Below are 15315 nucleotides of genomic sequence, written 5' to 3'. Positions count from 1 at the left end.
GCATTGATGGCTTGCTGCCACCCAGGACACCACACATCATTCACGTCATGCAGGGGTTTTTGTAACTCCTGCACTGACTGGATATTGCATGTGTTCAGGAGGGAACTGCAGTCAACAGAGGCTACTCTTAAGCCTTAATCCGAGAGTCTCCCTCTCAAGGAAAAAGCACAAACAGATGTGAGGAGCAACCCTTTGTCATACAATGCCGAGTCATCATTTAGTCCTAAGTGAAGTCTATACTCTGTTGAATCTTAAAATGCGCAGCAGGGAAAATAGAGCACTGACTCCATGAATAATTCTGCTTTTAATGTAACAAGACTACTGTACAGCAAGTGGGAAGCAAATTTACTTAATACAGTTAAAGTAAATATAAAATGTTTAGATATACACACGTGTTTTTACTTATTGGAAAGAAATACATAAAGTTAAAACGCAAAAGGTTTTAAAAGCCAGAAGGAACACAATCCACTGTTGTGAAAATAGAACAATATTTTCTACTGAATAAAACTGCAACATAATGGCAATGACTTTTTTAAACTATTACTTGTAGGCATTTAAGCACAGCAGTCTCTTTCAACTCAAAACCACTGCCTTAAAGTATAACGTACCTCATTTAATGTTATCCCTTAAGGCAAACATTCTATATGTGAAACTGAAGTATTTACCATTCCTCTTGTTGCAAGCCTGGAATCTCACAGTACATGCATCTACATCTCAGAAATGTACTAGAAAACTATATTTTCATTGGGTAAGTAATGTATCTTTCCAATTTAAGTGTTACTCAGAGAAAAACTAGGTGGATTTGCTACGAGACACCTGCTGATTACATTTTTAATTGTGCCTCAGTTATCAAGGTTAAGAGAAACCACAGGTGTTTTTGGTGATCTTTTTTAAATGTAGCTGAAGAACACCATGAAGCCGGTCTCATTTTTTCTGAGGCTCACTCATTCCTGTGTCCTTAGGCATTCCACTAAGTAGGGGAAGAAAGTCCACTAAGTAGGGGAATAAATACCTACATACACAAGGTGGAGGGTTGTGGGCCTCCTTAGTACAGTGTTAGGCAGACAGAGAAGATAACCCCATAGCAGCTTACAGCCATGGCTCCCATTAGAGTACATGAACTTTTAATCAGAAGTTTGCACTGTTACAGAAAGCTGCACTGCTTTTGTTTTGGAGATGGACTACTCAAAGTGAGTGGTGAGTTTTTAAGCTACACTGCAAAACAAAGTATTTAATCAAAATTTAATACGTTCTGATCAAAGTGCGTCTGGACGTGCCTCTCAAAGCCTTGCTGGTCGTAGTCGGGCGGGAACTGCTCGCTGCACATGGGACAAACCTTCCAGTGGCTCTCAACGTGCTCCTCAAACTTGCTCTGGTCATAGTTTGGGGGAAACATCACATCGCAGAGAGGGCATTTCTTCTGCACATCAAAACTTTGAGGAGGTGGAGAGGAAGAAAAAAGGGAACAGTTTATTTCTATTTATTCTGTTAATGCAAACTAAAAGGATCCTGCTGCAAACGACATTCAGAATTTTACTACCAACTTCAGTTCGAGTGGACTTTGTATCCAAGTATCATCCAGTTCATTTAAATGTTTTTCTGAAAGCACTCAATAGAGTCAGAGTAGTTTCACATGCAAATTCCAAAATAACCTGGCATTTTAAAAGCAACATAATTTTGACCTTACTCCAGCTACCACTGAATACAAATCTACTGAATGCCTTAATGGCCAAACAGTTTCATGGGAAACCACTCTCTCTGCTCATAAATGCTTGCTCTTAGCAAACATAACACTTTATAAAAGCTCTAAACTTAGGTTCACAATTAGGTTGGCAAGAGAGGAGAAAAAACAAAAGTTATTCATTCATTTACTAAAAAAACTGTCAAAATTCCATCAAAGGTATAGCATGGTATAGCCTGCCCAGTCTCATGGCATATTCTCTGCCAGTTAACTGTAAACCAAACATTCACTGAAAATGCTCTGTAGCTTTTCACCTCCACCCCCCACCCTTGGGTAGTTCTACAGAAACCTCTCCATGCCCTCAAAGACCAATAAAAGATAACATCTACCTGGAATCAAAGCAGAAGCCTGTGCCCCGCTCACGCAAGAGTAGACTTGGAGGATCAGGAGCAGAAGGTACAGTGTTGTCATCATCCTATTGAAAAGAGGAAGTATTTTAAAGACTAACACTTACAAACAAGTTTTTTTTTCCTCAATATGCATTTTTGTTATCAAACACAAACCCCGATGAAATTTACCTTCACTCTGTAATTTCTGCAGCTAAATTTTACTTTTGTGCATCTTGGCTCTATTCTGCAATTCAGTAATAGAGCACAAAATGGAGCAATTTCAAGGTGGAAATACAGGTACATGCCTAGATTTTTAGAACTCCCAACTCCTACCTCATTTTCCTTTTTTATCTCAAAGATGCATTAAAAGCAAGGGCTAGGAATTATTTAGCTGATCTACAAAAAATGATGTGCGAAGGAGCACATGTAACAGCACACATACTGTGTTTCTTACAGATAACTCATATGCAAACATATTTCAGTTTCAGGCTAGCGTACTTTTCCCTTATGAAGGGTTAATGGAAACAGGGAAGGATGGGAAAATTTCCTCAATATTCTTCTGAAAACAGCTGTTTGGTTTCAACCATTTAACACTTCCATTAAGCAGGCAGTGGGGCCTGCTAAGACAAGATGCTGGCAACAAACATAATCTTGCAGTCTGTTTGCTTTGCACCTGCAGTGAAAAGGGTATATGAGTTTTAAAACATCAGTTGTTCCTTTTGTCATGAAGGAGACAGGATAAATGTACTAAGAAAGAAAAACTATTTTGTTTTTGTACTCTCATGCTACAATGCTACAGCTTGTACAAACACCCAAGAGATTTGCTGAATACCAAACTGAAGCACACCAGGACTTAACTAAGAAATTTAATGTGCATCTTTCATCAGTAAAACAGTTCCACTACACACACTGGCCAAATTAACACGTAAATTTTGGTTAATTTCTTCAGTATATCCCCTTTTTCCCCTCCACCTTTTTTCTTTTTTTTTTTAAGGCATTTGGCTTACAGCTTGGTAAGACAAAATTATTTACAGCTTTTGCCCTCTCTTTCAGCTTCTGGCAAGTGTGGTACCCTACCACATACAAATGTAACACTCCTCCTTGTTCCTTTTTGAGAAACATCTGAAAAATAGGACGATGATTTCCTTTGTATAGGCACACCTGCACTGTCCTACACGGCTTCCCTACAAGAACTCTCTTCAACACAAGGCAAGCACATGTAAAAGCTTTTGGAATGTCCTAAGGCTACAGCTTTCTCATGGCCCATTTCACTTAACTGAGAAATTCATACTGTGTGTTCCTTACAGCAGCTTCTGACCCAGGCCCTGTACAAGAATGTCAATACTAAGTATGTACTGATGTTACCCTGTTACGATAGGGAACGTCTGTCTCTTCAGTGTACTTTTGCTCTTGGCAAAGTCACAGGGATCAGTTCTTAACCTTTTGGGATGCCTAACCCACACAAGAAGAATGCAAATGTCTCTGTGTTGAGCTGACCTCTCAGAGATGTTACAGAGATTACTGTGTAACCACGGCATGGCCAAACAGGAACCATGAGAACTTTATCCTAGTCTGAGAGGACTTCCCAGCTATTGTAATTACAAGTTACAGTAAACACTATACAGTCATCAAGAACTAAAAATATCACGCAGCGTCCTGGGGTAACTTGGAATTCTGGAAAACAGAGAAGGTACCATTGTATTGGGCTCCAACAGCTGTCCACTTTTGTCATTTCTTACGGACAAAACTCCTAAGTGTTCCATGTAAAACAGAGCACTTTATGGAGGGAGGACAGATCATCAAGGTTCACATGGGTCTCATCTTGGTTCACAGCCACTTAGTGCCCAGTATCATCCAGCAACCCATTCTTTATTCTTATAAATAAGGTTACATGTGCTTTTCAACCTGGCATTTAAACACCCATCACTCTCCCCCAGGAAAAAGAACCATCCCTGCTCAAAAGACAAAATAATGTGGTTTTTGAAGCTGCTTTTCAGAGAGTATGACAACAATTACTGGGACACCAGGCCTCAGTGGTTCTTACCTATGCTGTATGTTAAGCAAAGGCATCAGCTTACTTCAATACCACAAGGCTGAGTCATCCAAGTGGTTTTGATGAAAGCCCACATTCCATACTTTGAGAAAGAAACAGTTCAATTTGCCCTTTATGTAGATCCAAAGCCACCTTTCTTGCAGCTCAGACTGATGACCAGGGACAGGGACATGGCTGCACATTCTTAGTCCAAGAGCTCTACAGTGCCCTGCAGTGATGTAACACTGCGTACACAGTCTCAGGTCCTTAGGAAAAAACTGGTACCACGGACCCACAGGCTGGCACTGTGATCCTGAAGCAGAGCAAGTGCCAGGCACCCTGAACTCAGAAATCTGAATAATTATGTGATTGGATTATAAAAGAAGTCTTTAACATCATGACTTAACTATTATCACTGGACTGTACCTCTGGCTCTTTAAAAAACTGCCACAATGAGTTCCACAGATTGACTCATAAAGGTAAACACAGTATTACACACTAAAGCTTGGTAAAAAAAAAGGGGATTTGCCACTAGGGGAAGAAGGGAAAGCCAGACATGAAACTGTCAGAAGTAAGTGCAACTCAATTCATTTTACTGAAACCAACCCATTCTGTCTGAAGTACTGCTTTCATAATTACAACTGTAAACAATTCCAGGACTGTCAAAGAGAAATTAGAAAGCTGTGTGACACAGTACAAAACCCCATCCCCAAGTGCTACAGATCATTCTGACATGCAGAAGTAAGGAACTAATGCCCATCCTAGGGCTCAAAAAACACACAAACAGACACAGAGCTGACACGCAGTGCAGGTACACTGGGAAGAAGGGCACAAACATTTTATTCAGCTCTGCTGTGGGAGTAAGATCAAACTCACTCCTCTAGGCCTCTCAACCTTTCTGCAGTCTGCTCTCCCAAGAGACACCTGGACACCAACTGCTCTTTTCATGTCCTCCCCATGCAAAAGATAGCAAGTGGCTGCCAGGGTCATTGTGTGGGTTTTTGCTAGATGAAAGGCCATTTTGGAGTTACCTGAAAAAATATCCTGACCTGGTGCTCAGTTGCCAAGAACTACATTCTACATCCCCTACAAATTTACCATGACTAAAACATTGTTTAATAGTCTCAGGATAGTTATTCTGGGCTTGTTGCCAACTGTAATTAGGACTACATTTCTAAAACTCATATTTTAGTATTTTTTATATATATGTATGTATGTATGTTTTGTTTATGGATCTCTCCCTTACTGCTAGGAATTCTTTGCTCCCAACAATTCCATTTTGGTCAATTACAGGATCATGAGTAAATGGAAAGTTACTGTTGAGTAGAAGACAGCAGGAACTTGTGGCAAATAAGCCACTCCAAACAAAATCATCACTGTGCACATGCTCAGCTGGCACTATTAACACAGACCAGTTTATTCCTCTCAAAAATCACAGTTTAATTGGCCTATGAGTTCCAAAAGTCAAAGCTACAAGCATCCTGGAAACTCTTCTCAGTCATACAAAACTGAAGGGTTTTTATGATAACCAAAGACATGGAAATGCCCATTTCTAAGGAACCAAGGTTTGGGGGAAACCAAACTGGAACACAACAGCACAACTGAGGCATTTGATTATCTTGTGTTATATTAGTTTAAGAAATTAAGGGTGGTGTAGTCACTTCCACCTCTTCATGGCTGTTTTGATAGTGGTTCACCTATGATGATGAACATGTCTACTTTATTTAAGATAACAGATCTTTTAGCCATGAAGAGGTGGAAGTGACTACAACACCATTAATTTCTTAAACTAATATAATGTGTAGTAATAGGAATGTGGACAGGAGGACAGCAGAAGTCCATACAATGGTAGCATTTTAAACAAGCAGCAAGCCTACCAGTCCTTTTCTTCTGGGAGGGAATCCTCCTCCAGCAAAAGGCTCTACATCCCACTGGTTGAAAAAATGCAGAGAACTACAACTTAAATATCTTATTTTAAAAAACAGCTCAAGAAATGGTCATCTCCTCATGTTTATCATTTTGTATTTGCTGTTTCTTCTGCACAAATGACAGACTCTTCTTTATAATGAACTACCTACGTATGCGGAAGTTTTTCCTGGTTATTTATTTACATCCTGCCTCAGAACTGTTTTATCTTTGGCATATTACTAAGTCTCCTAGAAAGATTCCTGCAGCTTCTCATTTCCATATAAATTTCTACACTATACATACAGTCTATTTGGGTGAGGAACGAGCAACTGATTCTCAACTGCAAATAAAAATAAAGACACAAGTTATTTGATTTAAAGGCACCTTTTCTCAAGCTGAACTTTATTTAAGCCTGTTATATTCCACCTCATTACAAAAATCCAAGCTGTGTCTGCAAACGAGCACAAGACTCTAGCACTGTTTCTCTTGGGTTTGCAAGAGGGCAAAGCATATAGATCAGAGAAAACACCCTGCTAATTAAACTGCAGCAGATGACTAAAGAAGAGAAGAGCTTGTCAGATGTAATAGCTACGTCAAGAATGATCAGATTAAATATGCAAAATGTGAAGTAAAGGTGGGGACAGCATTAAGCTCACATTTGAGATCTTGAACAGGCTGCAAAAGCTCTGACAGTTTCTCTAATTATTCACAGTAATGGACATTGGGAGCAAAAGGCAGGAGGGAGAAATACATTTTTCTCCATTATAGGTGCTGAGCACCAGGGCGAAAATCATGCCTGTCTGAACACTGATCAGTTTCTGCAAAGGTTAATAGCAATTAAATGTGGCAAACTAGACTAAATGAGAAACAGGTCATGATACCACTGTACTTGCAAAGAGCACAATACTTTGCAGAAAGGTATTTCTTGTTTAATATTTCTGAAGGTGCAAGAGTACTTGGAATAAGAAAGAGTAATAGGTCTGTTCCTGTTCAAATGAAGACATACAGACCAATTTATTACAGAAGCCATTTTTTTATACCAGAATGTGCAAGTTAACTGCACTATAAAGAAAAGCTCACCAGAAACTTGAAACATCCAAAGCCTAAAAAAAATAAAACTCAGTGCAAATGTATCTCTTTCAGTTCAATCAACTTTAGGCAACAGTCAATTAAGCTCTTTCAAATACATGTCCAATAGCAAAAAGCATTCAAAATGGAAATTAATAAATGCAGATTTGCAGAAGACAGAACGAAAGATTAACAGATTAGAATAATGTAGCTATTAGGACACCAATTTATAGTCAGCATTTAACTGCAAATACTGGTATTTGAATCATCTACATTTTTATTTGTTCTGTTCCACTTTAGTTCCTATATTCCTACAATAAAATGAGAGAGATGTGGCTACATTTTGAGCTCTCATTCTACCACACAGGAGACAAAAATCATGGGTTGAGATTACCTGACTTTTTTTTACTTCAGTACTTAAAAAAAAAATTAAGAAGCTACTGTCCTAGTACCAAAACAAGCTGTCAGTAACTCAAGAGATTAGGGAAACAAGTATATTTCCATCAATGGAGTTTTTCCCTTCATAGCAAGCAAAAGTATTTTTCAGGGAAAACAAAATCCAATTCCAAATTTACATAACAATAAATTTGGCTTATCAGATATGGAAAACCCAAGTGAAACTCTTGGTAACTCATCAGTAACCATATCAAAGAAAATAAATAACAAAAAAGGTAACTTGCATTGCTATCCTCAGGATCTTCTAAACCATCAGGCCGACTGAGATTGCGTGAAGGCTGGCTACACACTACATCATCCAGCTCCCAAAAGGAACTTCTAACAGGTGGTCTTTGGATCTCATCAGGATTAAAAGCGCCATCTGCTCCATCTGAAGAAAAATTAATTAGGACATCTTTGTTCAGTAGACTGTATTTTGAGATTACAGACATGTTACCTCCCTCACCTTTAAAATTCGACAGTTAAATACATTTTTGGTTTAGATAATATAAAACAATAGGAGAGAATCAGCTTCTTGCAAAGGTGTTTAAAACTTTGTTTACCTTACTAATTCCCACCATAAAATAAAGGCCCTTTACTGATGTCCATCATTCAGAAAAGGCTCTGTAAACCAGTCTGAAGACTGCTGGTACTTAACATGCATTAAATGAGGCATTGCTTTTGATGTTTTGAAACAGCAAGGGAGCAATTATATTGGGGGGTATGAAATTTATTTACCTCTTCTTTCCTGAATTGCATAAGGGTTTCCATATTGCAATACTGGTAGTCTACTTGGCACTGCAGGAACTGGTCCATTTTCCTCAGAATATGGGTTGCGAAAATGTAATGTCTGCTGTGAAGTCTGTCCTTCCATCATCCTTCCAGCTTGATCTCCTGCTGTCCTGCCAAGCTGCTAAATAATGCAAAGTTCAAAATGTAGTTAACCTATGGAGTCCTAGCAAAATATTTAAAATGTTTATGAAATCTGTTTTCAGAAGAAAAAATCTGCTAACCTTCCTACTGTCTGTTCATTTTGACCTTATGAAAGGATACCATAAATACCAAAAATAGTCAATGAAGAAAAGACAAAGAAGATATTTTAAAGAGATTTTTTGGTTTGTTGCCAGTTTGTTCAAATTATATCAACAGAACTGCTATGTTTTTCAAGTGTTTGCATCCTTTTTGCAATGAAGAAAAATTAGCCAAATCAGTAAAAATCTGCAGATTAACAATAACAACTAAAGATAATGTGCAGGGAGAAGAAAAGTTTTTAAAAGTTGAAATTAAAAAGAAAACAACTGTCTTTTTCATATAATACCATACCATTCAAAAATGTAGCATTTTAGTATGTGGAGCACATCTTTGTACATACTTGACATAATTCCACATGAATTCATGAGTGGCAGACATTTAGTGAACTATTAAGTACATTGCACTGGATCCCTTCTGATATTTAACAGCAACATTTGAATCAGATCATTCTTTCAGAAATGATCAAACAGAACTCTTAAAAAAATTAATATACTTAAAATTCTAGGTTCCTGCATATAAACCATACATATGATAGTAATTACAAACTATAAAGGGGTTTTATAACTTAGAAACCATTAAAACTCTAAGCCAGCATAGATTATAAAAGACACTAATTAAAGTGAATTCAGCATGGTCAATGCATCAGCTGTAATTTATTCCAATAAAAAAATCTTTCTCATCCTTCTATTCAACAAAGTGAGTTAAGGGAGGGAGAGCAAAATGCCAAAATATCAAAAGGCATATGTCATTTAAATTCAGAACCAAGCAAAAAATTCTCAGATATAAATATGAAAACAATAATTAAAAAATAGGGACTGTTAAGGGAGACATGCTTTCCAGTAATGTTCTTTCTGATTAGTATTTTCTTCTGGGTTCTCTGGGTTCATGTTTAATATTTGCTGACATGATGCTAATAAAACCCTCAAAGACTGTGTGTCACAGTGTCTTTTCCCCAAAGACTTTGAATTGAAACTTAAAACCAAAACTTCAACTGCCATTTCAATTCCATAAGAATCAAAACTCTGTTTGAAAAAGGAACAATTTAATATTTTTTTTCTTGCAAACAGGTGAACTTCAGATCAAACTCTTGATCAGAAAAATGCAAAAATCAAGTACCAACAACTACTCTGAAAACAAAACTCTACTCAAATGCAAAAAGACCTCATGAAATAGATGGCATCCGTCCTCTAGATACAAAATAAAACTATGCCAGAGTTACTTTAGATTTATAAACTAAAAGGAACATATGATTAAAACAGGTAAGATTAAAAAGCTAGGATTGCACGTTTTAGTGAGTGTATAAAATCTAAGTAATTAATCTTTATTCAGTACAAAGCAGGAACAATAAATTAGCAATGAAATCAAGATTTTCCTTTTTAAAACCAATTTCTTCTGGAATACAGAAGCAGTTTAAAATGAGAGGTAGTAGCATTCGTACTTTAATTTTAGCATTACATACAATTGAAACAGAAAGTAGATCAACATGACTGTAAAAAGATAGTGCAAAAAAACCTTAGCAAGAAGTTGGATAGCTAGGGTAGAGACTGATTTAAAAAAACCCAAAAAAACAAAGGCTATCTAGGGATGTAAATAAAACAGAAACAAAGTCATTTAGTAGGTTTGGAGAGACAGCAAATGACCATTTTTAGAAAGCTATGCTTGGTTTATAAACAAACACTGATAATGAGTATAAATTGAAAAGCTGTTTACTACTAGGCCATGCTTAACCTTTTAAATCATGGGTCCAGTCTAGAAAGGCACTTTGGTTCTTCTTTGTAATGTAAATATCTATAAATTTGGTAGACAAAGTTCCAAGCTTTTATAAGCTTCATACATTATTATTATTATGATTATTACAGTTGTTGCTCTTATATGTGGCATTTAAAATTACTCCCTCCACCTAAACTAGCCTAACCAAAACTCAAACTTAAATTTGATTTCTTTTGAACTAGAAAAATATGATAGATTAAAAATTATATCCTTGGCTTAAAAAGAAGATAAATACCAACTACTTGACAATCTAGAATTTTACAAAAAAATTAAGCAGCTTAATCTGAAAGTTCAGTTTTGTTTCAGTTTATCAGTATTAAAATGACTGTTTTTACTAAGTATCTCCTCATACTGGAATTGTAAAGTAATCAAATGAAGTTTCAAAGAAAAATCCCAACTTTGCACAATACCATACAATACTATCTGAATGTAATAAAAACATATTATTATTTCACTTTTCAGTAAAATTTGGCTTTGATTAATTGCCATATAATAGCTCAGAGGTACTTATACATTACATTAGTATTTCAGAATGTGTGACAATACCTTCTCACTGGTAAAGAGTTCCAACTGTGATGCCAGTTCCTTTATTCGTCTCTCTTTTTCTGCCAGCTGAATCTATATGAAAAGAAGATTAAGATTCTTGTATTAGTGAATGGAAACTATTTCCCTGCATGTTATATCATGAAAACAAAGCTCCCTGATTAAGTTAACCTTTCACATGAAAACAGTTTTGTTTACTAGAGTTACATGCAACACAAAGTGTTACTATAAATCCCACCCAACAATTCTCACAAAGTTTTATCTGCTGGGTAACAGCAGTTAATCAGCAGCCTTTTCTTGCCAGTTTTCACCAAACAGTTGTGGAATGAGAAAATTCTATGTTAAAAACAAGGAGTTGTATCAGTGCCACCAATGGCAGGAGGGGCACCGCTGCCCAGACACAGCTGAAGGTTTGTAAGACTCATGTCATTATTTCTGAAGAAATCTCTTGGCATTTCATATATCCCACTACAGAACTTGAGAGAAGCTACCAAAAGCTACTCCTGCCTCAAGACACTAAATTTGTTTCACGAACATCTACGCTGTGTTTCTACTGGGTGCTCTGGGAGGAGGTGCAACTGACACATTACACAACTCTTCCTGGCTTCAAAATGATGATTTAAATAATCTCTCACTACAAAGAACTATTTTATTTGTATTCTGGTTCCTTTAGAGACTCTTCACCTGTTTTTCTAATATCAAAGCTCAATGCTTGGCATAACTGCTTATCAATTTTTTTCAATTCTAAAATTCCTTCTCCTAGTTTAGGTCAATGGAGCAAAATCTCCTGTCTGGGAAGAAAAGCTCACTTTTTCTGTACCACCTGCACCTTCCTTATATTATAGCAATTATAGCACTTTTTTAATTGCAGTCAAAATGCTTTCAATCTTGGAAGCAATTATTTATTACACCTGCTGTTGAGAAGTTAAACTTACTTCACATTAAATTTTGCATGGCAACTGATCACTGCTAATTAGTAAAATAAACTGGAAAGAGTCATACATTTTATAAAATTGAAATTAGAGCTTTGGAAAGTGTCAGAAAAAGATGGCCTATGGAGTAGAGAACTAAACTGCAGAGTAATTTGACATTTTATAAAGAAAAAATGCTGCAATTATTAATAAAAAGGGGTTCCTAGTAGAACCAATAGAGTCACAGTTCAGTTTAATCATTTTTCATCACAATGGGCAAAAACAGACAACAGAGTCAACTGTATTATCACCATTAGACTGAGAACCAGCGGAAAAGCTGGTCTCATGAACATTTGTTGCTCTTGTCTCATCCCTTTTGACCTAAAAAGCAAATTCAGCATAAGCATTACTATCACATAACCTCAAAGATTAAGGCCCCTTGTAAGCTAAAGCTGCCCATTATGCTTGACTTTCTAGAATGATGAATGTGTTACACCACTCTACCAAGACTACAGCTGAAATTCTCCACATTAAATTCTTGCATGATTTTAAAAACAATGGATCACTCCTCCCTCTTTCTACTGACTTAAGATAAAATGCATTAGACATTACTACACTGGTAATCCAATACAGAATATGAAGATTTTAGACAAACACACCAATCAATCTTCCTATTAGTATTACAGTAAGCAGCAGGAAATTAGAAATCCCCTGCACTTTTTTTCCCTGTAATACAAGACTACATCATTTAGGGGTTTGTCTAAATCCACAGTATTAAAAGACTGATGGCCAGGTTATAGAAGATCTTAGCAGACCTCTCTTACTTTAAAAGAAACTTTACAAGACTGTATTGTTTATTCAAGAGCAGAATTTGTATTAACAGCAAAAATGTATTTAGTGTGCTTTCCTTATTGAAGTTCTTCATTACTTGAACTATCAGAAACAAGCAGCCATGATAAGAAGAGGTAACCATTCATTGACATAAACAAAACCTGTAACTTACTTTATACTGATCCTCCATTGCTGCCAGGTGTAATTTTACACCCTCATTGATTTTCACTTGTTCTTTCCACTTCAGCTCCAGTTTAGCTAATTCATCAGCATAAACACTGCATTTCATCTTCTCATCCTAAAGTAATTTATACCATGACATGAAATACTTACAGTCTTAAGAGATTTTCCCTCCCACCCCCAAAAATGTCAGTCCATGCATTTAAAAAGAGACCATTTACAAATGGCTTCTACAAGCCTGACTCAAGACTCTGAAACAGTCAGGACCACAGAACACTGCATAAATTGTGTTCAACAGGCATTTCTTTCCTTGAGTTTTGAACAAGCTGATACTCCTCTTTAGTTTCACAGTTTCAAGTTTCTTTGTACCCTAATACTACTAGCCATTATTATTCTTTCAAGTACCTCACTTCAATATAAACCTTTCCCAAGTGACTTTTACAATCTAAGTATCTTTCATCCAGAAGGTCACAGGCAAACCTTTCTTCAAAAATCACTACGGAATAAACATCCAGCAGAAACCAATGCAGGCTCTTCAGGGACAGGGTCATAAGCAAAATTACAGGACAGTTACTACATCCTGAAAAACTTACTAAAATAGAATAGTATCATTGTGATAAATGAAAGACATTTCATGTGATAAATGAAAGACACAAAATGAAGACAGACAAGACAACACTCAGAAGGAATTTCTTGAACTGTTCTGAATTTTTCACCAGTGCCACTGATGCAATACTCCATCATCATACACACAAACAAACTGGTTAAATGAAAATCAAGTGCCAACTTTGGTTGAGACAACCAAATAAATGCCTTTCTGTATGACTGAGCCCAAGGCTGTTGGCAGCACCCACTCGGGTGTGAAAACACTGTAAAAGCCATGACAGGCAGATAGGGAAAAATTACTTTGCTTTGGACAGTGTACCAGATCAACATTGCCACACTTGTTCCAAACATCAGCTGTTTTACAGCAACCTGCTGTATTTGGTTTATAAGAGCAATTACGCTTAATGTAAGAACAGAAAGTATTTAAAACCTTAAGCATGTGGACATTTGTTTTACTGTATCTTGGTTTTCCTTGTCTGGACCCTCTAAAACCATACATAGTCAAGAGCTGACTGAACAAAAATGTGTTTTCTAATGTTAAGATTTCTACCATCATGGTATATCACACAAACAAGGAAGGCAACTCAGCTGGGTAGGCCTTGTGGTTTTTTAAGGCCTAGCACCTACATCTACTTTTTGTTCAGCTTTCCAAAGCAGCTGTTTACTTACTGCCAACATCTGCTTGCATTTCTTATACTTCTCTGTTTTCTCAGCAATCTCTTTATTCATCTCACGCACTTGCTCCTTTACCACGGATTCCGAAACTATGTCAGGTGAAATGGGGCTAACTGTGAACATTGAAGAAAAAAACAAGAACATGGATTTTTTTTCTTCCATAAAGTTCGTGTAAGAGAGATGACAGCCCAGATTTGAGAGTGCATCAAGACCAGAGTGCTCCATGTTATCCAAACCAGACACAATCAACATTATGTGCTATGTACAATCAGCAACCGTACTGGCACATCTGCTTTCAGCTCTCTCACACCAAGAGAAGATCAGCATAAATACACAAATATGTAGTACTTCCCAAGAAAGAAAATGAAGTAAATACCAAAATATGTATGCTATCGTTCTAAATACTCTATTCTTACATAAAAACATGGAAGTACCTCAGCAAACTACTTCATCACACACTATTACTGAGTGTTGGGATTGTATGTTTTAAGAAATGCTTGAATTTACTTTAGACAGGAGGAAACTGATAGAAATTACCTTTGGTCTTTACAGACAGCAAGAATCTGTTAGTTATAAAATAGCACAGAAAAAGCTAATCAGCATTTTTTGGCATTTATCAATTTAAACTGAAAAATAAAATCACAGAATGGTTTGGGCTGGAAGGGACCTTAAGGACCCTCTAGCTCCAGTCCTCCTGCCATGGGCAGGGACACCCTCCACTACACCAGGCTGCTCAGAGCCCCATCCAACCTGGCCTTAAACACCACAATGGATGGGGCATTCATAACCCCTTTGGGAGGCCTGTTCCAATGATTCACCAGCCTCAAAATGAAGTACTTCTTGTTTAGTTTTAACCTATTACACATTGAAGTTTTAGAATATTATCTTTGCAATAACTTAATAGGTCATAATAATTATAAATATTTTCTAATAAACCACTACACCTATAATTAATGAAAATAGTCAGTAGACTTGACCTTGTCATCACATAATCAGAACTTTTCAGCAGATTGATTTTACAGCAGAATGTTACAGTGGATAGTCATAATAACATGACTGCAAAATTACTGTGGTATTATATTGAAAATTTGAGTAAGATTTTTTTTTTAATAAACTGATTCTTAGCTTGACAAAATCATCTCTGTTAACCATGAAGCAGAAATTCAAGAGTTCAGTTCTACTGAACTGTATTAAAAAATAGCAATTAAACTGATACAAGAACTTATTTATGATTGTTACCACTTGGTAAGAGAC

The 15315-nt window shown here is 36.6% G+C and overlaps 1 protein-coding gene across 6 annotated transcripts in view; it reads right to left on the bottom strand.

Annotated features, from left to right (window-relative positions):
* Window positions 1-285: 285 nt before the first annotated feature.
* Window positions 286-15315, bottom strand: part of TAX1BP1 (Tax1 binding protein 1) — a 55674-nt gene continuing 40644 nt past the window's right edge. For 3 of the 6 annotated variants that reach the window (XM_041411457.1, XM_041411456.1, XM_041411459.1), the window contains 7 exons: window positions 14056-14174; window positions 12773-12898; window positions 10862-10933; window positions 8252-8426; window positions 7759-7904; window positions 2071-2156; window positions 286-1433 (listed from right to left, as the gene is read on the bottom strand). In XM_041411457.1, the coding sequence (XP_041267391.1) occupies window positions 1232-1433; window positions 2071-2156; window positions 7759-7904; window positions 8252-8426; window positions 10862-10933; window positions 12773-12898; window positions 14056-14174 (926 nt within the window). In that variant the 3' untranslated portion in view covers window positions 286-1231. The remainder of the gene's footprint in view (window positions 1434-2070; window positions 2157-7758; window positions 7905-8251; window positions 8427-10861; window positions 10934-12772; window positions 12899-14055; window positions 14175-15315) is intronic. The other 3 variants (XM_041411460.1, XM_041411461.1, XM_041411458.1) reach the window with 2 other exon arrangements.

The sequence above is a fragment of the Onychostruthus taczanowskii genome, unplaced genomic scaffold (genome assembly GCF_017590055.1).
Source record: "Onychostruthus taczanowskii isolate IOZ18803 unplaced genomic scaffold, ASM1759005v1 scaffold36, whole genome shotgun sequence".
Taxonomy (NCBI): domain Eukaryota; kingdom Metazoa; phylum Chordata; class Aves; order Passeriformes; family Passeridae; genus Onychostruthus; species Onychostruthus taczanowskii.
Note: the sequence above shows the minus strand (reverse complement) of the source record. Positions and strands in the feature narration are given on the sequence as shown.